Genomic DNA, 26,587 nt, shown 5'->3' on the forward strand with positions numbered 1-26,587 from the left:
GTATCTCAGGCTTCTTATGTGACCCAAACACACTAGCACAATATATTGCGAATCAAAAAGGATCAGTAAAGATCCTGCCGGGGTACTGATCACCTGTTGAAAACAGTGAACAGCTTATAGGAGGAGTTCGTAGTGTGCTGTCCCACCTCTATTAGGTTTCTACCTCATTAGTCTTTATTATAATTTTTACAGTGTCAAATATTGGCTAGATTTCTAACAAGGCAACTAAGACTAAAATTTTCAGGACTAAGAAATCTCTAGTCCATGTTCAGATAATCATTGCATAAACTGTTTTACAACTTTCAGATTATTTCCGTACAGTTGTTTGTTACTGTCTCTTGGCTGAAGTTTACTGTCCCCATAATTAGCCAAGCAGATCAGATCAGAGCTCCTACTCCACTGCAGGGCCAAATCAACCAATCAGTCTTAAACTAATCAATCTTAAACCTTAAACTAGGCATGTCTGGCCCAAAACTTTCCACAATATAAGCAAAACCGAGATGAGGACAAAATAAACTAATTTTTTAAAGTTTTAGGAAAAGTTTTCTAGGCATCATTCTCCCTGAGTGTTCCAGGATACCAAAACCAAGGTAATTTTATTGCTCTGGTGATGGACAGCCATGCCTCTGTTTTCTGTGTCCAAGCAAGGCAGTTCACTTCCCCTTGCTGCTGGTGTCTCAGCACCAGTGATGTGGAAGTAGAGATGGAAAGTGAGAAGCTGTGGGGGTAATTTCCATCTCTCCTGTCTCTACCCTTCCCCCTAGTTTCTAAAGGAGCCTGTTGCTTTTATAACCTCTCCTCTCTTCCATCTCAGAGCTCAGAAGCAAAGTCAGAGTGCAGCTGGCTTTTGACCTGCCCGCTACTGGGCAAGCGATCGCTAGGCTGTGAGTGGTACAGCTGTGAGAGGAGGCTGTGATGGCCGGTGAGGGAGGTGGCGAGCCTGGTATAGGCATGGACCCAGAGCGCCTGCCCTGGAAACCTGCATGGCCTCGTTCTGCTTTGCTTGGCAGCGTTTAGCTGCTCCAGCCAATCTACTCCCCTAGGTAATCTCCCACGCGGCTTATGCCTAAAGCCAGTTCTGCCTCTTGGTAGAGCTACTGTAAATCTGGATTTCTTCACAATTCCTTCTTCTCTGCTGGGGATTTTTCCAGATGTGATTCGAAGTGCCTCAGATGTATTTTCCTACAATTTTTCTGAATATGCCACCGCTCTGCCAGAGCCATTGCAGGTGTTTCCACTGTGCCTGTGCAGATCGGTGATGCAGCACATGTGCAGACGGTTTCGCGCTTCCCGAGCGCCTTGGATCCCCCCTGCATGGGCTGCACCAGTGATATCTGCACACACGCTCAATCTGGTGTGCTTGGGATGAGTCAGATTTATTGGCAGGGGTCATCTGTGGGGTAGTTGTGGTGCATTCAGCATGCATTAGACTCATTACACATGTGGCATACAGATGTGTATACTTCTGACCAGGAAATCCCAGACAAATTTGGGAGTCCTAAGACCTACTCTGTAATCATATATGAAAATGCTTTCTTGCGTGTACTTTTTGTACCAATTACCTCATTGAGACTGCTCATAATATATGTTTCTCTGCAAAAATGGAGTAAAATTTTACAAATAGGATTTAAAAATGAGAGCAAGAAGAGGCTAATAAAGTGATATCTAAAAAGCCAGTGTGGCCTTTGATTAATAGTGTGACTAGGAACAAGTTGATTAGACTTTCTTACCTAATTTTTCTGTTTGTAGTAGCTGTGATATTTACCAGTCTACTGCAAGTTTATTTGAGAAGGATAGCAGTAAATTAATTAATTTACAAGCCTTTGAAAACCGTACATGTCTGTAGCTACAAAATATTATTTTATGAAATCAGTGATAATGTTTGGCTCTAACAAGTGCTTACATGTTCAAAGAGCTTAATGCAAAGTGTTTGATTAAACAATTATGCATGAATTTACAAATATTGACTAATTACAAAAAATCTGAGGAATGAGGCACAAATGAAAGAGAAATTTTAAGAGTTACATGCCGATATCAATGGCAGGATTAGCATAGTAACGTTCAATTTTCAAGCTTTTATGCTAACTCTGCTTCTTTTCTTTCTGAAAGAACTAGCTAATTAATGGGTGTGGAAATAGCTTGCAACTTTTTTTTAGGTAAGCTTAGCTGAAGACTCATAATCCTATGCATTTGCAGATCTATTACATAATTCATTTATAAGGCTCCAAACTATGCACTGAGACTTCAAAGAAAATTTTATCTGAGAGAAAAATTTGTCCCTAGATTATTAGTTCTTAAAATCATTTTTATAATTCCTTTTATGAAAGATGCAGTAAAAATAAGTTGCATTGACTATGATGGCTTGGGGAAATTCCCTGTGCTGTTCTTTACTTAAACGGATTCCTATCTGCTGGGTGGGGAATACATTGAATTGCAAGGTAGCTGAGGAATAATGCTGTGTCATGATATTTGCTGTCCTGTGATCTCCTCTACAGTCTGTTTAATTTAGACAAGTTTGTTTGTTTGCTGCTATTTTTCATAAATTTACAATGGAAGGATGAGCTTTACAAAAGTATTTTTCAATACATAAGCCTGAGAATTTTCCACATTGCAAATGTATGTTTTGTCAAATGACGCCCTACAGAGAGGTGTGGTAAAGCAGAAGAATAAATTTGTGATGAGCACTTGGTCCCAGATATGTATGCATCTATTGTATTTAAGGATAATAACCTGGGTACCAAGTGAGGCAGTGGGATTAATGGGAAAAAAAGTTCATATAATCTTTTAATTGAAGGCTCTAGCATAACCTTTACACGTGAGGGTCAAAAGAAGGTTGCATGGGTAGCTGTAGTGCCTGCATATCCTAGTATTTGATTCATCAGGTTTGTAACGTATGTGCAAAAGAAAATAGAGCAGGTGGATGTTGGGGCAGCTGGCTTGTGGCTCTTAACCCTCATGTGTCCCCCCACAGTTCATATTGTTCCCATCCCAGGACCGCGGTCCATGACCAGTGTCCTGCTGGAGCTGGGCTGATACGGTGGCTGCAGCAAATATCTCGGGAAGGAAGCAGGTCGGCAGAGTTGCTGAGACTCCACTGGGTTGCTCAGGACCTACCTGGACCCCCTAGCAGAGACCCGTGCAGCCTAGAGTGGCCCCATTGCCACCATGGTGCATATGCTTTGATCTGGCTCATTGGGTGAAAATGTTTGATTCCCCCACCCTATGTTTTTCTGCTCCCAATTAGAAAGAAGACTAAACATGTCTGGCCAGGTCTGGTAGTCCCTGACCCACTGAGGCTCAGGCCCGAGCAGCTGCACGGAGCATTGCCGCCGTGGGAGAGCAATGCAAGCTCGAGAGAGTATGGACTCGCTGGGGTTAGACGCAGCCCCAGCAGTGACGGCTACGTGTGGCCAGGCACGCACACGGGGAGCTTGGGGCAGACACAGAGCGGGTCCGTGCCTGCCTGCAGCTGACCATGGAGATAAGCCACAGACTGTAGCTGTTTGGTGGGTGAAGAAGATACCATTCATTTGTTTGGAGTACTAGGCAGACATTCAGCCTTGCTGTTTAGGCTAGGGACAGCGTAACAGCACTGACTCTTTGGTCCCACTGTCCAGCAGTGCTACACAGCACTGAACCATTGTCCGTCCTGTTCATCTGAAACCTACTTGCTGAGAACAGTGTACCCATTTGAATATAAGGTGAATTTTTTAGAACAGCAAGTGGAAAAAAAAAAAAAAAAGAGATTGCCCTTCATTTTGCAAATTCCCTACTTGATATACAGCCCAGTGAAGCCCTTCTAATAACCTCAACAGCTTCCTCTGACATCCTGAACAGGCTGTTGCAGCCACATGGCTTCCTGACGCGTGGCTGGGGCGCGCGCAGGCAGCGTGTACCACCAGCACAGGAACATATGGAGAGGGCTGGAGTCCTGCTTCCTGAGCCTGGGCTGGTGGAGCGGCCTCACCAGCGCGCCGGGCTCTGCCACAGGCAAGGCACAAGCATATTAACAAAAACCTTTGCAGGGCCCATATGCCGCTGTGACTGACAAGACCCTGGGAGAAAATACAGCGCTGTAACCATCTTGGTGTCACTTTTTGTTTCGATGCTGATTAAGAGACAGACATGTAGTATTTGGGACTACTGTTTACTCAGGCTGCTAGAGCGTTCGTCTTGTCTTCTGTTGCTTTGACTTTGTGGGCTAGGTGAGGAGGGGGTGTGATATCTCGTCTGCCTTGCTGTGGACCCTGTCTTTCCAGGAATGTATTGACTATTTAATATGGAAAACCATCATTACTTGAAACAACTGATTTTTTTTTTCCTTCTGGCTTAGTGAAGTGTTAGTGTTTATGAAGGTTACTTAGGAAAAAATGCATCCTTCCTTTAAAATTTCCAGTAAGTTTCTACCAGTGGGGTTTTTTCCTATGTATTTATAAAAACTCTACACTGAGCCAGTGAAAAGCAAGAAGTACCCTGAGGCTTCTGTTAGCAGCTATTTATTCATGCAGGAAATCTGCAAATAGTCTGTAATTCTTAGGGTGGCATTTTTAAAGGTTGATTCCCTGTCAAGCTTTCCCAAGTAGGGATTTATGATAATGGTGTTTTGGTGGTGAAAAAAGTAGTATACTGTTATAGAGCAGTTTTCATATTTGTAGATTTCTGCATACTTTTTACTGAAATTAATTGTGCCTAGATAAAAAGTTTGTATCTAAGGAACAGAATGAAATTCTGCTCGTTCTTTGTTCAGCTGTCTTCATTCCTAGTACTAATACCTTTTTACTAGTGGGAAAAGAAACATATTTAGGCGTAAGTCTTTCCCTGTTGACATTTTATTTAAAAACAACATTTAGAACTGGTGAACTTAGTTCAGACATGATACTCAGTTGCTTTGTAAGAAAATTAGTATTTTACTTAATAGGATTTCTTCAGAAGGTTGTGAAACAATGCGTTTATCACAGCTCTTTAATTCCGTAGTAGCCTCTGAATCTCAGAGAGAGGCATGCAAGGTGTGTTTTAAAGAGAAAGAAACGAAATGCTTCCTTTTATAAGTCACCTTGCTGGGTAGGTACTGTTGTGTTTCATTTTTTAGCTTCTTTATCATCTTAAATTATATTTTTGTTATTTATAGCAGAAATTGCAAGACTCAAGGACCATTTGCAAATCTGCTTTTAGCTGCCAGCACAGGGAGTAGCAGTGATAGGGAAGAAATAGTTTGTCATCCTTACCTTTCAGGGAGAAAAATAGCATTTGACTGTGAGCTAGGTCTGTTACTGTAGCATCCCGTTCAGGTGGAGCTGTGTCTTGAAACCTGTGGCACTGTAAACTGGGCAGAGGCTTCTGTGTCTCCGGTTTAATTCACCAGGATGTTTGCTGCCATGGCAGCCAGCAGCATTCACTGCAGTAGCAGAGAAGAGTCATATATCTGGGAATGCAGGTTGAATACTAAAATGTAAGGAGGCTTGTGCAGAGCTTTGCTTCAGTGGTTAATTTTGGCTCTTTATTGAGCTCTGACGTGGAGGCTGTACTTGCAGTTCTGTGTCAGCCCATCTAAAGTGAAGAGCCGAGCACTGGGATCAGTCATGATCTGGTGAGAGGGAGGAAAAAAGCCCAAGACAGCACTTGTGCATACTTTGGATTTCAGAACGCAGCAGCTGTAGACAGAGATGCAGGCCCATCGCTCTGATGAGACTGGTGATTGGATGAAGAGAGGAAAACACAGTTGGCTTTTGGGATTACTTCTGTGCTGGAGCAGAGTGTTTGATCAACTCTCTTCTGCTTGAGAGAAATCCAAGTGAAAATGACTGTAAGTACCGCAGATTAATGTGACGGGAGAGAAGTGGCTTAGCAGAGACAGCAGCGTAATTTTAAAGAAAATGACTGTGCCTGTCTAGTCATTTCCAGTTTGTACACTGCATGTTTGAGCTGTGCTTTTCATTACAAGTGCAAATATCTGCTACCTGGGATGTGCAGCGTGCAGTGCTGGAAGGATCACCTCTTAAACCTTTCTAAAGAATTGAACTGCTGTCCATCTCAAAAATATGAAATCTAACTGAGGTGAAGCCACGGCCAAGAAGATGCAGCGGTCTGCTGAACTGTCCGTGTTTAAAGGCAAGGAGGTTAAAAGAGGGTGTGTTCGTCTCCAGAAGCAGAAGTCTCTAACCAATCTCACGCTCATCAGTGAAGGGGAAAAGAGGCGATACTCGTACAGGGAGAACTGGTTTGGAAACGCCTCCAAGTCCAGTCAGAGTTACCATCAGCGGGAGGCAGAAGCCGGGAGTAGAAGCTCACTTTCCAAGTCCCTCTCACAGTCCGTGCACTCCCTCTGCCACGCCAGCCTCACCACACCCCTGACATTTCACGTGCACCCACCTCCTGGGAGCAAGACATCCAGGAGATCGGCAGGCCAGCATGCAGATGAAGGCTTTGAGATTGATAATGAGGATGGGGGAAAATCAGACGATGAAAATGCATCCTGCACATCCCATTTCCCCAGCAGGAACTGGGCAGAGGAGGAGGAGGAAGGCTGCTTGCGTGAAGGGACTGCACATCTGGATGAAGATGTCATAATAACGATGCTGGGTGACCTAGAACAGGTCCTTTATACTGATATTTTAGGTAAGTTAACTTTGGCTTGACATGCGAAAGAGCAGGAGGAGACCCAAGTGATAGGACATATCTGCATGGAGCAGATTTCTGTTCTTGACAGTCATGTCATGAGACAGAACTGGGTTTATTTGAAGTAGTATGCAAAAATAGGATTTAGCCATTCCCTCCTTGTTTGCTTACTCTAAAGACTGGGAGGTGAAGACAAATGTCTAAATCACTTTTGATAGGTGCACGGGCAGCAGCAGCATGTGAATAATTGAGCACGGTTTTCTTAGCTGTTTAAAAAATAAGGTGAAACATTTAAGTGCTATTAGTTTACTCATAAATAATTTAATTTTAATGACATTTGTTCTCGTGAATCTAAAATTGGAATCTTACATCCAAGGTTTGGTTTAGATAGATAGAAAATGTCTTGGCCTACTTACAAACTACCCATCCGTTATTGCTCCCCTCCCCCCCCACACTCCCTTGCTGATAATTTCATCCATAAACGTGGAATTATGAGTGCCAGGATTTCACAGCTGAGTTATATCGGTGCATGCTAGGGAGCATTTGAAATCCACAGCTGTAGGTGCTTCAAAAGACTTCTGTGTTACTGATTTTACTTTTCATCTCTTCCCTCCTTTGAAAGAATGCTCAAAGCGTTCATTTCTGCAGCTTTGCGCTTCAACTGGTCAGACGGTTGAAGTGTCTGCTTACTTTTCCAAGGTTATGTGGCATGTGTCTAGAGGTATTTCGCTGGTCAATATGTTAGGCCCTGACTATGTTTAAGATTCAGGATATAGTTTTTGCTGTATATGTAGAGTAAAAAGTTACTGTCACAAAATAATGAAGAAACAAGTAACTACTTCTTATAAATACATTCTATTATCAGACTATACCAGTATTCTGGAAGAGGCAAACATTGTTTTTCCTAGAAATTAGAGGCTTGGTACCAAAGGAATCTGAGTGCTTCACCTGCCCTTGCTCCTATTCAGCCATGTGTCACTGAGCAAATTCCTGTTCTCTTGTGAGCCTCAGTTTCCCCACCGACAGAGTAATATTGGTACTTGCCTTTGTGAATGGAGCTAATATCTAAGAACGAACAATTTTTAGGGGAGCTGCTTATTATTTGTAAATCCTTTTATGAAAATCAGGCTATTAATGGAATTATTATTTTCCTGTTATCTATTTTGGGCTGTAATTACACGCACACAAGAACTGAAATGATCATGCACTTTATTATTGTGTGTGCAGTTATGGATAAGCTTCAGAATTGTGAATATAAAAGTTTAATTTAGATGATTTCAGTAAAATGTTTATTTTGATTTCCTGTGTGCGTATCCCATACCGGGGAAGAAAAGAATGTGTTCTCTAGGTATTCATGGAGAGAACCTGTTCACTGCTTATAGGCAAAAATTGGGAACAATTTTTTGAAATATAAATATTTTATATAAATCATGAAGCTACAAGTGATTTGAGCAGATTATATTTCACGGGGCCAGTAAAATATTTGCATTGGACTTTCATGTAAGATGAACAGAATTTTGTAAGAAAGTTTTAAGGAACCTTGATTTTAGTCTTGCATATCCCAGTCTGTCAATATGTAAAACAGAATTCCTTTTCTTTGATGTAAAAAATAGAACTGCTTGAGATAACAAGCCGGAGAGCATTTCTAATATGTTAAGCTGTGCAAATATGGGTGGACTGTATGATCGCAGTGGGCCATGGTAGTAAGCAACAGGGAGCCTGGAGGAGTGGCATCCTTCTGAACCTGTATGGTGGGTCGCCATCCTACTGTATCCAGCAGACTGACTCTTCTAATGGACAAGGTGGAGCTAGTTTTCAGAATAAAGAGTATATTCACCATCTCTTTGGTCCTCTGTGTACAAGGAGGCTTGGTGGAGATGGGTGGAGGCCATGGTGCTGTCCTGGAGAATGTGGGTAAATGTCAGGTGCGAATTAGGTGTGAGGGTTTTGCACTAAGTGCATAAAATTTGTCAAGTCTCATGTTTGTTTTTTTTTTTCTGCTTTGTGACTTCTTCATCCATGGTATAGCATAAGCCTGTCAATAGACCCCTAAGATAAGGAGGGAAAGGAAAAAGAACAACCATTTTAAAAACACTTCATAGTTATAGTAATGAAGGTTTTGTAAGTAGTACTGTGCAATACTTTAAGACCATAAAACTCCTGATTTCTCTCTTTTACAAAAAAAAATGATAGAGAGGTTTTGAAATTACCCTTTGTGTCACTGAGAGATCAAAGGAGATTAGACCTCAAACTTATCACCTTTCAAGGACAGAATAATGCCACTTTGAACAGGGTAATTTGTTTGAAGGTGAAATCCTTTTCTCCGTGAAGATGTATTTTGGCAGTTTGCCATGTATATGTACTTTTGTTTTTGTATTGCAATTATATACCTTACGGCTTTGTTGTGATAGATATTGTACAATATATATTAAAAAGACAGTTGCTGTCATTTTTGCTGCAACAACTTGCAGTGTTAACCTAAAGCAAAGGACAGCTGACAAGGATAAATAAGGAAGGAAAGGACAAAGTCACTGCAAATATGAATTATCTTCAGTTCCTCAAATCACTGTATAGGGATTGTATTGTACTGCCTTATTTCTGCCCATTTATACCCTGGAGTTTGCCTTTCTGTATGGAGCAGAAAATTCTTTCGTACCAGCAGCGACAAGCTGTTCTTTCAGCTGCTGTTTGGGGCAGGGTAGGAAACAGGTCTTGGGTCTCCCTGCTGCAGGTGTTGTGGCAGGAAGGTAACGTCCTTCTGGAAATGAGCCTGAGCGCCCTGAGTGGAGTGGGGATGCAAAGAGCAGTGGCAGTGAGCGGCTGAGCGCCCTGTAGGCAGTTGCTTGGAGGCAGGCTTTGCTAGTCTGCCTGTGAGCTGTCTGCGCTTTAAACGGCAGCTTCACTCTTTAACAGGACTTAATGGTCTCCAGCATAGCCTTGGCATGAGCCCTCCTGCCTCACAGGAGTTTCCAGGATGGCATAGAAACCTCTGTAAATGATAGATGGGATCCGTGCGTACATGGATCAGCAGGGCACTTGAACACATACCTGCCTTGAAACACGGGAGAGTTGTGATAACTTCTGTATCAGTGCGAACATTTGCCTCCTTCAAGGTGTTACATGTGAAAAGGCTCCCAGATAGCTTTTTTTATGGAGCAAAATTTTGTGAATGGACCAGTCTCTGGGTGCAGTTTGCCAAGATGCTGGGTCCATATCCTCACCACTTCTTTCCACTCTTTCCCTGTGCTGCTGTCAGTTCCAGAGTGCCAGCCCAGCAGTGTATGAACCGCTGGCCCATGAAACCACTGGAGAACTTGGGTACAGTAGCAATTCAGCTTGTAAATGAGCTCAAAGACTCCATCCTTAGTCAAAACTCAAAATTAGGAAGATTATTTAAGTGAACCGTTGTTCAAATATAGTTTGCTTCTGCAGGTTCTCCCTTATATTTGAAATAAATCTGTCACCATAGAAGTTAAACCAGTTTAAGGAGAAATTAACATTGTACTTACAATAGGATACAATTGCTGCTTTAGCTACTGCGTCCATCTATGCCCAAGCGCATGCTCACGGCCCGGGGCAAGCCACCCTCACTATATTTTATGCATGCCTTCAAGCAGATGTTGTGTGTAGATTCCTATGCCTTTTCAGAAATTTTTCCTGTAGGACCTTTTACCTTTCCAGAATTCCTTGCTAAATATTAACTTCCTATTGCTTCCCTTGCAGTGCTGAATATTTCTCAGCTTACTATCCTGTGCAGCTTTCCTTGAAAGCTCTACATTAAGATCTCCTCCTTCCTTTTTTCTCAGTTTTTCTACTCTGTAGGTATACATTTCCTTTTTTGCCTCCTTCCCAGACACCTCTTACCTGTTTTTCACCTGTCTCTCCCCTTTGGATGATGCACCATGCTTTTCTTCAGAGACAACACACTTGTTGAATTTTTATCCTGTATAAACTCGCATACAGTCCTGGGAAGGGGAAAGGTAGCAAGAGAATGAGAGATACAGCAACCTGAAGATGTGTATGTGCAAGTGCATTTTACATTTTACAAATGTGAAATGCCTTAGTGCTGCATGGCATTTTGTCTCTACTTGGATTTCATTTTTGAATGATGCTGAATTTAAATTTGCAAGACTGTCTCCTGTTACATGAATTCAAAAGTGAAGCAGTTTCTTGATGTCACAGGAATTCCAAAATGAAATTAGAAGCTTGTGCTCTGTATTGGATGAGAATGCTGAAATTTAGAATTAAATATTAGAGATATTTTTAGTGGTTGTACAATTTCATTATAGAGTATAATAGTTCCAGAATGAAGAGTAAAATTAAGTTAACAAAATGAGGTATGACATGAAATTTAACATGGATGGAATCAAAAGGAAATTATTTACACTTCATGTCCAGTATTGTACACATAACTAGAATAATAATGCTTCTTGCCAACCTTCTTTCAAGCAACAGATATGGGACAGAGCCAGAAGCAGAATACTAGCCTTGAACAAACCAGTGATTTTGTCACAGATTTTGTTTCAATATTCCTTAATTCCACAAAAGAAATCAAACCAAAAACTGATGTTAATTCAATGTCACTGATATGCAAACAACATTACTGAACTAAAATTCCTCAGTATAGGAATATGCTAGAAAACATGCATTTCTGTATCTTTATTTGTGACTTCAAAATCTTTGTTTTGTAGATTGCTTTGAGTTTTATTGCGTTTTCCTTTTGTGCACAGAATATGTACATTTTATGTTTTCTTCTTTTTGTTTTTGTTTTTATTGTATGAAGTAATTGTGATTCAGGATGTTCCGGGTGAAGTTCTGTGGGCTGTGTTTTTCAGGAAACCAGACTAGCTTGTCCCAATGCGTCCATGAAGGCTGTCAGAATCCCTAATTCTATAAATGATGCATGTGCTTAGAGTGTTCTGATTTTTATCCCGTGTAAAACATGTGAAAAATAATCCCCCACTTCAGGAAACTATTTCATTTCAGGAGAGATGCTTTATTAAGTGCCTGACTTAAAGAGTACTCTGAAATAGCCTGGATGTTAAGTGCATACTGAAGAGCTGTTATAACAGTCATCCCAATTCCTTCCAGACACAGATTTACTGTGGCTTTAGTTCCTACCAAGTCATGTAAAATGTCAAGGAGGAAAAAGAGGCTGTATAGTATATAGCAAGTGGTCTGGGACTGCATCCTGCCTTGATTACAGAGGATAAAAATCCAAACACTGTAAATCTGAGTTTCGTTAACAGATTTGGGCTGTACCAGGGATACTTCACTAGGACTCTTTTCAGTGGAGTTTTTACATACCACATTTTATTTACAAGCATATGTGTGTTTTATTACTGAAAGGATGAGGTTTTATTTTTTAAAAGGTTAAAGGAACAGACCTATATACAGTCTAGAAATATAACATATGTATGTATTCTCAGCTATGTATGCACGTATGCACTTTATTCAACCTTCTATACTTATGTACACTAAAATATATGCTCATGTTGTTGTTTTCTTCCAGGGGAAGACCCTGAAACAAGAAGAATGCGAACTGTAAAGAATATAGCAGACCTGCGACAGAATTTAGAAGAAACTATGTCCAGCCTTAGAGGGACCCAGATAAGCCACAGGTACCTGACTTTTGTGTAGACTGCTAGAACTTTGGACTGCGGAGGGGTATTTATTACCTGCTGTATGAGTTAAGAGACTTGCAAGGGAAAATTAAGTGTGACATTATCCATACTGTTCGTTGAATTGCCTCAACAACTTAAATGTAACTTGAATACGCTCTTCTGTCAAAGTGTGTCTTATAAAATCGTTCACAAAGATGGTTATTATTTTATATTTTTACTTAAATGACTATAACATTGATTTCAGGTTATTTGATAAGAAGAGGTTACTGTATACACGAGCACGCACATGTGCACGCGCACACACGCACGCACGCGCACACATCGAACGTTGTTTCTAAACTCGATCTGTTCTTTCAGCCTTCACTTCCCCTTGTTTCTCAGGAACAAAGAAAGCACAGTTCACTGACTTCTCCATTTTGTTTGGCAGTACGTTGGAGACAACTTTCGATAGCACTGTGACAACTGAGGTGAACGGGAGAAGTATACCAAGCTTGACAAGCCGGTCAACTGCAGTGACTTGGAGGCTGGGGCAGGCCAGTCCTCGGCTGCAGGCAGGAGATGCCCCGTCCTTGGGCGCTGGTTATCCTCGCAGTGGCACGAGTCGCTTCATACACACAGACCCTTCTCGATTCATGTACACCACGCCTCTTCGCCGAGCAGCTGTTTCTCGCCTTGGAAATATCTCACAGATCGACATGAGTGAGAAAGGGAGTAATGACTTGGATATGTCTGCTGAAGTTGATGTTGGTGGCTACATGAGTGATGGGGACATTCTCGGGAAAAGTCTCAGAACTGATGACATCAATAGTGGGTAAGCAGCATTTTTACCCACTTAAACTAAGAGTGATTAGCAAGTTTAATAGGGTTTTCCATAACGAATTCTGGCACACAAGAACAAGTTTCATTATGGATGCTACATAATATCAAAAAACAAAAACAAGCCCCTAAGCTGACAGTGTTGTTCTTACCTGCCTTTGAATTCAGTTCTTCTCCGTTAACATCAACATGATTTTGCTATTAACTGCTATAAGAGCAGAGGTACTTCTTATTACTTCTTACTGGAATTTCTTAGTTATCTGGTGGACCATCATTTTGCACTGCTTGTCCTAGGATGGGTCCTCTTTCAGTATCTTTATTTTTTATTTGAGGTGATAGATATGGTATTGGATGCAGCTAATGAAAAGCAGTTGCTGACAGGCCTGACTTTCTCTGTTTCCGCTTCAGATGTTGTCTAGCCTAGTCTGTGTGATAGGCCCTTACCACAATTTTGCAACTATGTATATCATCTGAGCTGTAGGAATTTCTTTTGAGATAGGAATAGATCAGTCACTCTCCTAGCTTACTCAGAAGAGAGAATGACAATTATTTATATTTTTCCTGCCTATTTTTGTTTGTCTGTTCAGTTGATTGACTTTGGGGAACTGACTCCCCTCTGATATTGAGAGGGGGCAGCTGTACTTTTTTCATGTGGAAGTTGACTTTCTCCATAGGAGGAACTTTTTGTTGTTTTATAAAGTCTCCATATGTGTTAATGATTACACTTCTGACTGATTTGTGGATATCTCCACTATGGGCCCTTTCTCTTGAGACAACTAAAAAGCACCTCCACCTTCGCTTCAAATTACTGTTTAAGAATTTTTATATCAATCATAGGAACATAAAACACTTCATTTCTTTGTATGTCAGAACTCTTAAACCATCATTTAAGAAAAAAGACCGTGTTACTGATTTATCTATCCTTGACTTAGCCATCAATGCTGCCTAAAATGTTACTTTAGTGGACTTGTTGGCATCTCGTGGCTGCTTGGTGGCTGAGGTAACATTGGTTTGAATAGAAGTACCGTAGCCACATCACATTATACTACTGGTGCTGTGCAAATTTGAGACTCTTGCTGTCCGTCTAATCTGTAAGGCTGGCATACAGCTATAATTAGAGAACAGCGGCTAATGAAATAAGATATGATGCGCTCCTAAGAGAAAATGTAGGTCTGTGATCAGAGCTCTGTCTACCGTAGTATCTCACCTTAAGTAACATCCAGTGGTGGATATCTGGACAGAGTATAACAAGAAAGAAAGCATATTTCTATAGTTCCTGCTACAGTATCTCAGTGATCTGTGAATGGAGCACTGCTGGCAAGCTTGTCCACGGCATAGCATTAGTGGCTGTGAAATAGGATGCCATATTCATGTGTGCTAGAGCAGACAGTGACATAAAGAGAATAAGTATTAAGAGCTCAAAGTCGCTCAACTGCAGTATCCGAATACAGAAAAACAGTCTTGAAAATATGATACTTGAATGTCTTAAGACCTTTTTCCATAAAGGAAATATAAATTATGTCTTTGATGGATATATAGGCTTATTTAAAAAAAAAAAAAAGAGAGAGAGAGAGGGGAACCCTTTGCAGAGCCTGATGAGTTGTATTAATTAGCTTATCACATTAGAGAATGAATATAGTCGTCTTATTGTGTGACTTTTCTTTGCATCTGTAATAAGGATGACTCAATAGACAGTAAGTTGTGGTGTGCTCAATTCACTTTTTTAGGTATGCTAAATGTTAAAAATAAGTTAATATGCTCTGAAAATTCAGGATTCATTGAGGCATGTTAAGCCTTATCTCCTTTATTCCTCTCCTATTTTCAGTTTAATTACTTTAAACACTTGGGGATAGGAATGCAGCAGTAATTAGAAATTAGTGTGAGAAAGGGCTGTTGCACTTGTTAAGTCTCTCTGCTCAGGCCTTACTTATACAGGAAAAATCCCTATAGACTGGATTGCATTCAAACCGCAGCTCAATTTAATATGCAATTCCAGAGCCTTGGAATCTACTATATAATTTACCCCTAGCTACATAATCTCTCAAAGAGTCTAAGCTTTGGCTTTAATAAAAGGGAACATCTAGTGTGTAAGATGGAGAACTCTTTTTGCCTTTGAAAACAAACGTGATGCCATCTTCTGCAGACTCCAGGAACCAGGGTTTCAGAAATCCCTTTCCGCACGGCAGGCCAAATCTTACCGGTAGGTGTAACGCCTTAGAGTTTAGTTAAAAACAAACAGGCAAACCTGCTGTGTTTGTTTAGCACTGTTGAGGCTGCCTCCATCCAGCGTGGCACCCAGGACCCGGCGCCGTCTCACACTGCAGGCGCGCTGCCGCAGCTTGGCGCTCACCACCGCGCAGGGCCCTTGGACTCACCTCGCACCGCGGCGGGGAGGCCAGTGCTCCTGGGCTTAGCCCCCTGCTCCCTGCCACACTTGATTTCAATTAAATCAGCTCCCTGAAGGAACTGCAGGGAGGGGGCCAGCACACATCTGGAGCATCTGGAGCACCAGTGCTGTGTGTGTGCCTTGGCTTGCGCTTCAGAGGCTGCGCGGAGTTATTAAAGCAAAATGTTTGTGTAGCCAAACATGCGCTTCGACTGAAAGATGCATTTTGAGTGGCACTGTTTTATGGCTCTAAGAGAGCGGGTGTTAAAGATTATTTGAACGAGGAGTGAACTCCAGTAGGTTGTTTTAACCATTCTCCCAGCATTGGGTCAGCACCCTTTTCAGTAAGCCTGTAAATTTACCTGGAATAGTTTCACTGGGGTATGCCTGGATTTCCTTTCTGGATGCGTATGCCTGTGTTAACATTATAACTAATGTAGTGCCATAGGAGTGCGTGGGCCTTTACAAAGAAACGTCTGCAAATCGCGTAGCAGGTGACTATATTGAAGTTATAAAAACAGCAAGAGGGAGATTTAGAAAGGAAGAGCCTAAGGAGGAAGATGGTTTAACATAAGGTATTTGAGAAATAATGGACAGGTCTTCAGAGCGAGACAGGTTTGTGGTATGGCTTAGTTATAAGCACCAAGGGTTAAATCCCTTACCCTTAGATAAAGGGTAAATTGTAGGTAGGCGTTTTAGAAATTATTGCTGCTTCTTGAAATTCAGGAACTTTTAATGGCTGTCTAGTGAGTAAGCAGTGCTACACTTTCTGTTCTGTTCACTAGTCATTCATTAGAATGTGAAGTGGTAGGAATCAAGGAGGGGAACATGGATATAAACAAACAGATTCTTAAATTGCTATTGTAAGGGCTTCAGTCAGTGGATGTCTGTCTTCATATCTGAGTGACTGCATGCAAGTAGGGACTGCAGATTTGGGTTCTCAGTTTCTGTTACCTATTCTTCCATTTAGATGAATGGCACTTTTTTCTTTTTTTCCTGGAGTTAAGTTTCTTGCATCTGGTGCTGTTCTTTGACAAGACTGCAGTACTTAAAGTGAATTTATGAAGATACTTGACAGCCTCTTTCTTAATAGGTTTTGACAAAACAGGTTTCCCTGTAAGCTGTCAAAAAAAGGCAAAATATCCTAGAAAATAAGCACGTACCTGGGCACACAAACCGAGAACATTTGATCAAGTCTACCATCTAATAGGGCAGCCCTTACTTTAAACATTTGAATTCTACAGTCCATTAACTTTAGAATGAAACATAGTTGCCAGATGGCCGCATTTCCCACTGATTGACCACACATTTATTTTCAGGTACATGACAGATGGAGGACTCAACCTATATACAAGAAGTCTGAACCGAATACCAGACCTAGCTGCCTCTCGAGACGTCATTCAGAGAGGGGTTCATGACGTGACTGTGGATGCAGACAGGTAACTGCTTTGCTTAGTATAAAGCTATCTGAGGTTTTTCAGGTATTTTTCATCCTTCATACTTGCTCATAAGTAGCAAAAGAAAGCAAGTTTCTGAGACTGCTAGGTTTCTGGCCACAGGGCAAAGCATGCCAAATACCGCGTCGAGTGGGGGAAAAAGCTAATTCCTCACAAGCGAAGGGAACTTAGAGGAAGGATTTATTCTTGAAAATATAAGAAAAAAATATTGAGGAGCGCAGACTTTATCTACAATCTAGAATCTCTGAAATAGGGCAGGATTTTTACAGGTTGCCTTGTCAACAGGTGAATGTAGGGTATAGAGGATACACGAGGTCCAAATGTAGCAGAGCTTGTGCGTGCCTGATGCCGCTGGTCAGAACATTTGGGGTTGGCTGGGACCATGACGTTCGGTTCTTTTCCTCCCATTTTGACCTCTGGAGGTGTTAGAAGAAAGCAATGCCTGTGAGCAGTGGGAAGCGAGAAGTGGGGTTATATCTCATTCTCTACGCAGTGTGAAAAGGGAGGCAACACTATCCTGCCCTTATACACTTACTTACACTTAAACTATACACTCTGGCGAGGACATAAAAATGCGCTCCCACTAGTAGGTCTACAGATTAGGCAAGGGCTTTCCCTTTCTTTTCGTTGAGCTGAAAGTAGATTCAGATTTGGTGGCTTGTGTCCATCTCTGAGAAATATCAATGCATAACCCAATTTTGGCAGAACTTAGTGCTGTCAGCTCTGAGGTTTTGGTCAGACCATCATATAGATAAAGAGCAGCTGCAAAGTTTGGCAGTCTTCAGATTTAGGGGTTTGATTTCAGTCCCATCTTTTTCAAATCAGTTTTTCCTTGAGGAATAAAATGTGTTTAATCAGGAAGAGAGGAAAGGTTCACAGAGTGGCTTTGGTTTTACAAATCCAGCAAATTAGTTGAAGTTCTAGGATATCAACCTATCCATGGTATTATTTTTACTTTTCATAGGTGTGTGATGACAGTACATCCATGAAACAATCAGATACAATCTGCATTAGTCAAACAGTGCGTGCAGTGCACCAGGATAAAGGAGACAATTTTCATCTATAGATCCAGTTACTTAAAAAAACGAGTTTCTTTAGCTAATACGTTACCATTTGTGGACCTTGCAGAAAAGGCCTATTTTAGATAGCAATTCAAATGAACACTGGTTGGGTCTTTGGAACGCAAGCATTGACGTGATGCAAAGACCAGAGAAAGTGTACAGTGGGCGTTTAAGAAAATAATTTGGATAGAACTCAGGCAGCGACAGAAGGAGAAAATGAGAAATGAGATGTGGGCAGGAGAGACTTTTGTGGAGCACTGTATGTGAGAACAAGAACCGTAAGCTTAAAGTGGGAGAGAGGGTGGAAAAACTGGAGGATGGGAATCATACAATTAGAGTCGGAGAGTGTTGCTAACACCCACGTGTTTGTGCTTCTCTGTGTCTTTCGTTCACCTGGGATTCAAAGTTATTGTAAGTCTTCCCACGGTGCAATATTCACACCCAGGTTTCAAACCACCCACGTTTTCCCTGGGAAAAGGAGGTCCAAATTTAGGATTTTTAAATTGTACTCATATTCTTCAAACTCTAGATACTACTGGAAGAATCTGTTCTTTTGTTTTGTATTCGAGTGTTATTTAGTACTGTGTGTGTTAATTTGTTCTGTATAATGTGCAGGTACTTAAATGTTTTGCATGTTACTACAGGGAGGCTGTCTTCAGTTCTCTGTTAATAAGATTGTCCAGAACGTCCTAGTACCCAAATCTATTTTGGTTTGTTTATATAGCTTTGTAAGACTGGCTAGAGTATGTATTGCTAAAAACTACTGTGCCGTTTCTGAGTCTTTCATCTCCCAAGTCTAGCATCTGGTAGGCTTTGGAGTAGGGACTTCAGATTTGTCAGGAGATTTATTTTGAGTCAAGGATCTAGTCTTGAGAGAAAAGTTGACCAACTTTACACAAGATACAAGGCTTTTAAAAAATTGGGATTCATGCATATTCAGGGAAGTTTTATTTGATCTCAGCTAAAATCTCCATATATTCCATCTTCACCGTATATTCTCAAACTGCTCTTGGTGTTAGCGAAGTGTCTAATCAAGCCCCAAATTTTTGAGCTTAAGGTTACAGATGTAAAGTAGGATTTACGCTGTAATGACTGTTTCTCCTTACACCAAGAATGAAAGCAGGACTCCTGTGTTCTTCTGGACCCCCAAAAAGGGGTGTCATGGAAAATACTGTATGCTATCATGTAATTAAAAAAATTTATCATAATGTACAGGTATGAGGGATTTAAACTATGGATGTTTTGGCAATTCTAGCATTTTCTGACTTTTCAATGCTTTATTTTACAACCTTAATCATGCATGCTCTTTTGTCACAGCTTTTTGTTTGTATATGTTATAAGTGTATGCTATGCCTTGAGGCAGCAAGGTGTTTATGAAGTGTGAAAAAATTGCTTATTTTTATGAGTTCTGAGGATAACAAAACTCACGTTTGCCAAAATGGGTCATAAAAAGCTGTAGCAGGTCACTAAAAAAAAAAAATTGTTTTTCCTATTCTTCAACAAGGTACATTACATTTATGATATGAGATCAGGTGGCAAAAGCAATACAGAGATTGATGAGATTCTTTGTTTGGCAGGGTAGGTTTTGGTCCTTCACAACAGCCCAGGTAGCTGCAATTTTGTCTTATCCCATGTGGCATTTTAGATATTACTTTGTACTCTGAGGAAAAAGTAATAGGGCTTGCGTCAAGGCTTCAGGGTATGCCTTGCCACCTGTGTGCTGCACTTCCATGTAGGAGGACCGTTCTCCTTTCTATCAGCCCTGAAGTCTAGGAAGGACATGTGCCTGCTGTCTGTAGCATCATTAATATAAGCATTTTTCATAATTGGCATGATTTGCCCTGGCCTTTCTGTTGTAAAGGACTCTGCTGGCATCTCTGTGCAGAGAGAAAATAAATGATATGCTGCAAATATCTAATTTACATTAGCAGGAACCTAGGGAGAGAAATTTCAGTCCATCACTACAGCCAGCAAGTTTTGCTGACAGCGGCTTCATGTTCCTGGTGATAATTGAGCTTGGGTTTTCTCTGACAAGCTCAGTAACAGCTTCTGTGTACATTTAACAACTTTTCTTGTTTGTGACCTAACAGTAAAATATCCTTCAGGTAGGTGGGCTAATGATATATCCAAGGGTAATGCCATTTCTGGAAAATATATACTCTCAATCTGATTCTTATTTCATGGATAAATCAGCATTAATTCATTAAATTTAAAGGCATGAAACTGGTGTAAAAAAAGGATCAGGTCCACAGGTTGAGTGATTCCACTCCAGTCAGTTTCAGGTTCAAACCTGCTGCTTTGCACCACCACTTTGGTGGATGCCAAAGCACAAACTGTTGAAGGATCTCCTTCTGGTAACCTAGCCTGTGAGAGCTCATCCAGGTAATATGAATTTGTTCATGGGGCAGTTTAGTAATAAAAAGTAAAACACTTGAATGCAACATTAGCACAGGCTTAGGTGTTGCTTGCATGTTGCTCTGGAAAGCATATTGCTTTAGAAAGGAACACAGCATCATCGCTTGTTCTACTGAAAGAATTATAACGATTCAGTGAAAAGGTGAAGGGACAGTGAAGGGCACTAGATGGTGATGGCTGTATCTTTCTCCTTTTGCTTTTTTTCTAATTTTGACTTTTTTGGGTCTCTAAGTGCATCTTCCTTGCAAGTTACCTTGCTTCAGATACCATAAGATAATCATTTAGAGTAGAAAGATGGACGGTTTGCAGTGAGTGTAACATGGGATGTGGTTGGGAGAGTTCTCTGTGGTATGATATTACTTTTCATTTATTGTTCACTCTTCCTCCTCTACTGTCTAGCATTTGGCCCCTGGGACTCTTAGAAGGAGTATTTGAGGAACGTTCTTGGAGTTCAAAACCTTTTTCAAAGTAAGATGAGCCAAAAGAGATTAGAAGTAAGCAAACAGAATGAATTATGTTCTTGGGAAGAACAAGATTTATTGAAGAGTAAGTTGCAATAGTTCCAAACAACCCTGTGTTGTCAATAAAAACTTGTAAGGTAGTTTAATCAGTCCCTTTTAGAAGGGGATATAACGCCACTGAGTTTAACCACGTTGTCCTTCCACCCCATATACCAGGTGGATTGAGCACACTGTATCAAAAGTCAGTTTCCTTCATTTTCATAACAGTAAACATACAGCCACTTTCCCCTCACATCCCTTGACTGCAGCTTTTTCACCTTTTCTACAGATGAAGTCCAAAGCTGTAATGGTAGCTTGTGCTGCTTAGTGTGCCTTTTCCAAGAGCTGCTTCAGCTGCCTCGTTGCACTGAATCCAAGCCCCTTTTGCATTGTTTCAGAGTTCGTGTGTGCAGGGAGTCTTCAAAATGCTTGTACCATCTGTCACATGTGCAGAAGATTTGGCAGTTATCTTAGACTAGCTCAGGCTGGCCTGTTTGTTCTCAGCCAAACCATAATCACCATAGTACATTATTAATTATAATTATAATAAAACAATTCCAGATTTTGCCTGTAGTTTATTAACTAACTTCCTGCCTGAATGACTATAACCTTTTCTAGTGTTTGTTTGAGCAGATGAATCTTGAGTTGGAATATGGTATTTTTGGAAGTTTAGGGCATTGAACTGGGAGCTTTGTTTCACAGTCTTGGTAGTATCAGAAAAGGCCGAAAGAGATCACGAACAATAACTTAAAATCCTTATAGAATGCAGTGGCTGTTCTCATTCTTAAAAGTTTTGGCAGTACATTGAAATTGCTAATGCCATTTGCAATTTAACCTTTTGGGATGCTATTCAGTGGGCAGGCATACTTTATTTATTACCTAGCTAACCAGATACTTTCGCTTTGTGTCATGTATTTCAGCACTACAATAATACTGTACTTTCTGCCATGAGTTTGGTGTTGATGTGATCACTGGATCACTGCTTGATCATGTTACTGCCATTACTTGTCCACTTTGCTGCTTCTGGTAGCAGAGTAGGATTTACTAAGGATAGTTAAAAGAAACGTATGTGCTATTCCTTGCGTGCGCACATTCAGCCCTTCTGCCCTTTCTTCCATCGCTCACAACAGCAGCCGTATCAAACTAAGGTAACAGAGTCTATGGCAATAATATAAGTATTTGTCCCATAGATATGAGATAATATGTAAATAATAAGTCATTAAGTAGATACATTTATTTCTTACCTTCCTAGACTTTCTCGGGCCAAACAGAGTTTTGCTATACTGCGCTTTGTAGTGTGGCTTCCTGTGTTTTTGCTGCACCTGCCTTCATTGCTAAGTGTATGCCTGGGGTTGCTGGTGTGCAGCGCAAATTTAAAAAGTCATTATAGCTCTTAGAGTCAGCTTGGTTTATCCAATCGTGTGATGTGCTATAATTTTCGTGGCTGTGATTTTATAGTATTTAGTATGTTCTTAAGACACTGAAAGAATTGTAAATATCTACACCTCACTGTTTTTGCAGTTATTACTCAAGTATCTCCAGAAAGCATAATTAAAGAATCTCTCCTGTGGAGCAATTTAAATTTAAAACTCTGCTTTTATTATTGTTGTTACCTTCTCTACTTTTAATCTTCCATAATTTCCTTTCACAGCTGTTACTGTTAACATTTCCCACCATTTGCTTTTATTATTCTCAAATGATCCTACATTTCCATAATCTTTGGTGTAAATCTTCCCTCATTTTGGCATCTGTTAGGCTATCAAAAAAGTTACTAGTTAGAAGTAATAGCTCAGTTTCATTTTCTGTTTCAATTCCTTAGTTTTTATTGTGTTTCTCCAAACTAGGGATGCTAAATTTGAGTACCTAAAGCACAGATATGTGTGTACTCATGCATGCAAAGTGTAATAATTATGTCCAAAGGAACACTCTTGGGTTTTTTGGCACGTTATGTTGTTAAGTATTCAGGACCCTATGAGGATAAATGCCTTATTTTAAAGATTGTAGTGAAAAATAAAAATGTCTGGAGCGTGATATTGTGCAGCGTTATTAATTTAGAAAAAAAATGTATTCGAATTAAGTATTTTTGGTCATGTTTTAAAAAGTAAGAATTTGGACAATATAAGGTAAGCAGAGCAACTGGACTGTAATCTAACCCTGTGAGGTTCTTCCCTTCCTTTAGTTGATTTAACTATCTATAGAATTTGCCCACAGAACCACAAACCAAAACATGGAGACATTTGACAGCTGTGTAAGTTTTAACATTCAGATATTTTATTAATATCAGTGACAGACAAACTGCATTGTTAGCATGCTGTTGTTAGTATGTTAAACTGTCATGATCCTACAGCATCATGTCTGCAGAAATATTTATTTGCACCCAACTTACATAAGGAAATGACACTCCAAAAAGGCAAGAATAGTGCATGGCAGATGTTTACTTTAAAACAAGAATGAGCTGCAAGTGATTATGTGAAATGAATGACAAATGAAGTTTTTTTCTTTTTCATTTTTTCTCAAGTGACAGAAAAAGGGACAATATCAACTAATTTCAGTTTTATGAAAAGGAAATTCATGGAAATAAGTTTTCAGTCTTTGTGAGGAATGAAGTGAATTACACTCGTGATGCGAAATGAGCTGAGCATATAATTTGCTGTCGGTCATTAAACTGAAGGGTATCTGTTTATGGCTGATGCATTTAACATTCTCGCAAACACACTTTTTCAAAGCGGGTGGTGTGGAGCTGTGCATTAGTGTGATACCGTCTATTTGCATTCTTTATTTCTGTTTATCTCAAAGTTTGGTTTAGACATTTACAAATTATTTGAAGTGAAGCAGAATTTAGCATATTTTAACAGATTGCTAATACTTCCCTTCAGGAAAGATCCAAGTCTTTTATTTTGATTGTACTCTACTTTGGAAGAAGGTATCAGTATATTTAATAACAACTACCTAAGGCAGTTTACAGTTTCAGTAGCAACACCTTCTTGGTCCGCTACTGCACTTCACTGCTATCGGCAAAGACTAATGGGCTGCCTCGCTTGTGCTGGAACATAACGTTGATGGCAAGATTTAGGTTGTTACCTAAAGTACCCCAGGCCTAAATATGAAATGAAAGAATTTGAATCTTTTATGTGTGATACATATAGGAGTCCTGAGGCCAAGAAACATTCCAGGTTCTTTAAAAAGCCTTGATTTGGTTGATGGCTGGAGGAAACAATGCTGCAATTTTATGCTCTTGCATGGCTATTAAAAAAATCATAGTGATATGTACAACAAAATAGGCACAATTGAGATTACAGTTCTAACAGTAACAAATGTGGCCTGTTTTAGACACATGCTTCCTGAGTCTGTACATAAAAATTATGATTTTGAAAATGCAGTGTCTGAGATGCAGCAGCAAGTGATCACTAAGTTATCTTTTATTCTAAATTGCCTTGATTTATGTAATCCTCAGAGAGACCCACTTCCTTGCAGAATAAAATATTCTTGTTTATTATTTAAGTCATTTATTGAAGAACTGCTTTTATATAATAAGTAAGTACCAGATTCAGATACTTCTTGATATGCGTTAGACATGCATGCCTGGCAAACAAAACATAAGAATTTAGAAGAGCATTCCGATTAACGCTTTCATGGTGAATACTTCATTTGAAATGCTATAAAACCCCTTTGCCTTGGATTTTTTAGACATAAGTTCACGTTAAAGAACGTTTAGATTTGGCAGCTGCAGCAGGCCTCTAAAATGCTGAGAAGCACCAAGAAAAACAGAGCGCCACACCGTGTATGGCGCACATTTTGCACCCCTTGGAGGCAATGAAAAAAGGGAACAATAATCCCTTCCGCCAGGTATTTCCTGCTGTTATGTACAGCAGCTCTCCTTGGCTGGCAGGTGGACAAAACAGGTAGATGAAAGGAAGGACAGAGTTAAATTAAGCTTAGTATCTTAAGGGAGCAAGTACATGTTTGCTACTTCAGCTATAAGGCTGCTTACCACGAAGCTGCAGGAAACGGAAAGGTTTTGACCTTTTCCCTGGCAGTGGGCTGCTCTTAGAGCAAAGCAGTAACCCTGTCTTTCCTGGGGCTGCAGGAGAACAAGGATGGTCGATACATTTTGCATTGGCAATTTGGACTGGTGTTAGGTAGCTTCATCGTTAATGGTTACAGCAGAGAGCCAATATCCAGCCAGAAGCTGGTCATAGACTACTTAGGCCTAAACAAAATGAAAAGAAGAAAGATGTCTCTAAGGCTGTGCAGATTAAAACACATGCGAGCCTTTTAATTTCCAGAAAACGAAATGGACTTTGAACCCGGTAAGCTCTCCGTAGGCAGGGTTCAAAGTGAGCGAACGTGAAGGGAAAGTCAGGACAGATATGACACGGCAGAAGAGCCACTAGCCAGTGGGGAGAATACTGCTCGCTGTGCAACACTTAACTGTGGAGCGCCATGCGTTAACCTTTCTCTTTGACAAAAATACCCTCTGTTTGCTTGTGTCAACATTTTACTTTGTAAGTCTTAACTGTGTCACCTCTGAGTCCTGTTCTGATTGAGAGGACAAGGCAATCGTCCCTCTTCAGTCTGTTCATAGAGGGCCGTCCTGGAGGCTTCGTGCGCCTCGTGAGGGTCCCTTCCGACAAATTCATCTCCTCGCAGGGAAACGTTTGGTGCAGCAATGTGCTTGGAGTTTGTTTTCTTTTGAAGTTACAGCACTAATCTCATCTGTATCTAATTGTTAAAATATTAAGTCTTCAAAGATTTCCTTTGTAAACAAAAGATTGTCATAACAATTTAAGCAGAATCAGATGTGTAAACTTAAGAGTGGAACCCTCAGTAGATTTTACAAAAGAAGTTTTGTACAAACGGATAGAGTATAGTTATAATTCAAACCTGCTTAGCGGATTGAATGATCTAAAATATATTATTTGAATAAAATTAAAAAATAACTTTGCATAATTAAAATTCACTTAAATGAATAAGCCTTTAATCTGTTACCTGTATGTACCAGCTTTAATTGCAATATAGTTAAACTTTCTCTTCCATTCATTTTGGATGCATTGTACTCCAGATCTGTTGCATACTGAGGAAGAGAATAGAAAATGGCTACTAGCCCCATGAACTCCTAAGTGGATAAATCCATGAAACAAAAAATTGTTTTACTGAATTTTAAAAGTATGTGTCGCTTTGAAAATAATTGCATTGCCCCAGGAAGTACAATAATTGACAGAACAGGTATTTGTCATTCCTCAAATATTTTATTTACAAATAAATCTTACTGGTATAAGCTAGAGTATTTTCAGTATAGTATCCTACAGCTTTTAATCAGATAGTCAGTATACTGACTTATAAGTGAAATAAAGTATTTAAAATGGCTAGGGTTTGAACCAGTTCTTGGAATAGAGACTGCAGAGAGGAAAAACATTTAGCAATGTAGTACATATCTCCAGATTGTTCATTGATGAACAGATTGATATTGAAAGCCAGTGCCTGAAACCTGAAAATTTATTGATTCAAATGAGAAATGTGCACACAATTTTAGTGACAAGGTCATGAACTCTAGGAACAAGCCATAAGGAAGAAAGGTGGACTGTCCGTATCTTGATTTCTGAAAACAAGTCTAGGTCTTTTTGTAAGAAGGATACTCATTGCCAGATTCAAATACCAACGTAGACAAAATTTCATGAGCGGTCTGTGTCTGGGGTATACAGACAATATGTTA

The 26,587-nt window shown here is 40.2% G+C and overlaps 1 protein-coding gene across 18 annotated transcripts in view; it reads left to right on the top strand.

The window, feature by feature from the left end:
• Nucleotides 1-26,587, top strand: part of NAV3 (neuron navigator 3) — a 552,459-nt gene that overhangs the window by 425,751 nt on the left and 100,121 nt on the right. For all 18 annotated transcript variants that reach the window (XM_009669555.2, XM_068936171.1, XM_068936179.1 and 15 more), the window contains 3 exons: nucleotides 12,128-12,236; nucleotides 12,667-13,050; nucleotides 16,761-16,880. In XM_009669555.2, the coding sequence (XP_009667850.2) occupies nucleotides 12,128-12,236; nucleotides 12,667-13,050; nucleotides 16,761-16,880 (613 nt within the window). The remainder of the gene's footprint in view (nucleotides 1-12,127; nucleotides 12,237-12,666; nucleotides 13,051-16,760; nucleotides 16,881-26,587) is intronic.

Source organism: Struthio camelus, chromosome 1, assembly GCF_040807025.1.
Source record: "Struthio camelus isolate bStrCam1 chromosome 1, bStrCam1.hap1, whole genome shotgun sequence".
NCBI classification, from domain to species: Eukaryota; Metazoa; Chordata; class Aves; order Struthioniformes; family Struthionidae; genus Struthio; species Struthio camelus.